Source organism: Monoraphidium neglectum (genome assembly GCF_000611645.1).
Source record: "Monoraphidium neglectum strain SAG 48.87 unplaced genomic scaffold scaffold04951, whole genome shotgun sequence".
Classification (NCBI taxonomy): domain Eukaryota; kingdom Viridiplantae; phylum Chlorophyta; class Chlorophyceae; order Sphaeropleales; family Selenastraceae; genus Monoraphidium; species Monoraphidium neglectum.
Genome location: NW_014008679.1, coordinates 2,640 through 4,380, shown reverse-complemented (window position 1 = coordinate 4,380; position 1,741 = coordinate 2,640). Strand labels below are relative to the sequence as shown.

At 70.6% G+C, this 1,741-nt stretch overlaps 1 protein-coding gene across 1 annotated transcript; it reads right to left on the bottom strand.

Moving 5' to 3' along the window:
- Positions 1 to 235: 235 nt before the first annotated feature.
- MNEG_15006 (hypothetical protein) lies at positions 236 to 1,030 on the bottom strand (the record flags this gene model as incomplete). The annotated part of the gene is made up of 1 exon (XM_014036523.1): positions 236 to 1,030. The coding sequence occupies one exon, from the start codon at positions 1,028 to 1,030 to the stop codon at positions 236 to 238; it is 795 nt and encodes a 264-aa protein (XP_013891977.1).
- Positions 1,031 to 1,741: the final 711 nt, after the last annotated feature.

Genomic DNA, 1,741 nt, shown 5'->3' with positions numbered 1-1,741 from the left:
CGCCCGCGCCGCGCCGCGCCGCCTCCCTCCCGCCGCCGCCGCCGCCGCCGCCGCCGCCGTGCTCGCGCTCGCGCTCGCGCCCGCGCTCGCCGCCGCTGCTGCTGGTGTTGCCGCCTGAGGAGGCTGTGGGGGAGTCGCCCGCGGGGGTGCCGCTGGCGGCGGCGCCGCCGGACTCGGAGCGCTGAATTTGGGCAGTGGCAGCGGCAGGGGCAGGGGCGGCGCGTAAGAGGGGGGTTCACAAGCCCGTGATAGAGTCAACGGCCGCAAAACTGGCCTCAGAAAAGAGGAGGCAGGTGCCACGCGTGCGCTTCGCCGAGCCGCAGACGCTGCCATCGCCACGGCCGCAGGTGTTGCGCCCCCCTCTCCCCGCCCTCCCTCCCCAAAAACCAGAACGCACCCCTGCTGCGTGCAGGTGCGGCGCCATCAGAAGCTTGTTCACCGGCCGCCCGGCGTCCTGCTGCTGCTGCTGTTGCTGCTGCTGGTCGTCCCTGCCCCGCACGCGGGCGCCCTGGCCGGCCCCGGGCGCGCGCGGCTGCGCCGCAACCAGATCCATCGACAGCAGGGCGAGCTCCCGGCTGGCGCGCTTCCGCCCCGCCAGCTTGGCGGCCCCGGCCCCGCCGGGCGGCGGCCCCTGGTGCTGCTGCGGCTCCTCCCGGGGGTGCGGCCGGCGGCGCGTCCCGCGCCCGCCGCCACCGCCGCCGCCGGTGCCGCTGTCGTCGTCCGAGGCGCTTTCGGACCCTGACCAGCCGGCGTCGTCCCCCTCCCCCTCATCCTCATCCTCCTCGTCCTCATCCCCGCTGCCACTCGTCGTGCCCCCGCCGCCGCCGCCCCGCCGCCGCCTGCCCGCCCGCAGCCGCCCGCCGGGCGAGCCGGGCGGCGGGTGCGGCAGCTGCTGGCTGCCGCGGCGCGAGAGGCGCGACACGTTTGCGTTCAGCTCCTCATGAAGGCGCCGCGCGATCTCCTCATCCGTTGTGAGAGGCGGCCCGGCATGCTCTAGGCGCCGCTTTTTGACATCGGGCTCCAAACCCATTGCCGAGGCCCTGCGCGGCGCTGCCCTCACGCCGCCGCAGCTCGCCCAGCGCGGCGCGGCCGCTGTATTCGTCCATTTGCATGCGTGTGCATGTGCGGGCGTGCATGCGCGGGAGGGGCGTGGGTCGGTGGGGGGCGGGCGGGCGCCGCGAGGCATGCGCGAGGCAGCACGCGCCTGCGCGGGGCGCTCGCCTTTGGCACCGCAACTGCCACCACGCTAGAAGAAGAATACATCACGGATCTATCATAACATGGGTGCGAGGTCACGCTGCCGTGTTGCTTGTGCACGACGCCAGAGCCCTTTCCAAGCATCAAACACACCCGACCATGGTCCCTAGTGAAGCACCTAGGTGCCGACCACTGCCACATGCAACCAGAGAATGCTCACCTCCGTGATTCAACGCGCGGAACTCCCCTTCACTGCGCCATGGTCCAGCTCCTAGACCCAGACCGCTGACAAGCAAGAGGGGCGAACATGACAGGTATTCTTATGCGTCTTGATCAGATGATGTCTGTGAAGATGTTGTCGATGGGCCTGATTGGCGAAGGTGCCTGCGCGCGGCAAGAATAAAAAAGATGTAGACTGCACCGAGTTGCTCAGGCTGGCACCGGATTAACGAGTCTTATTTCCAAGCGGATCCGACTGTGTAGGGCTTGGCGCCCTTCAGCGCAGATCACATGTCGTAACCCGGCACGCGCGCGTGGCGCCGCA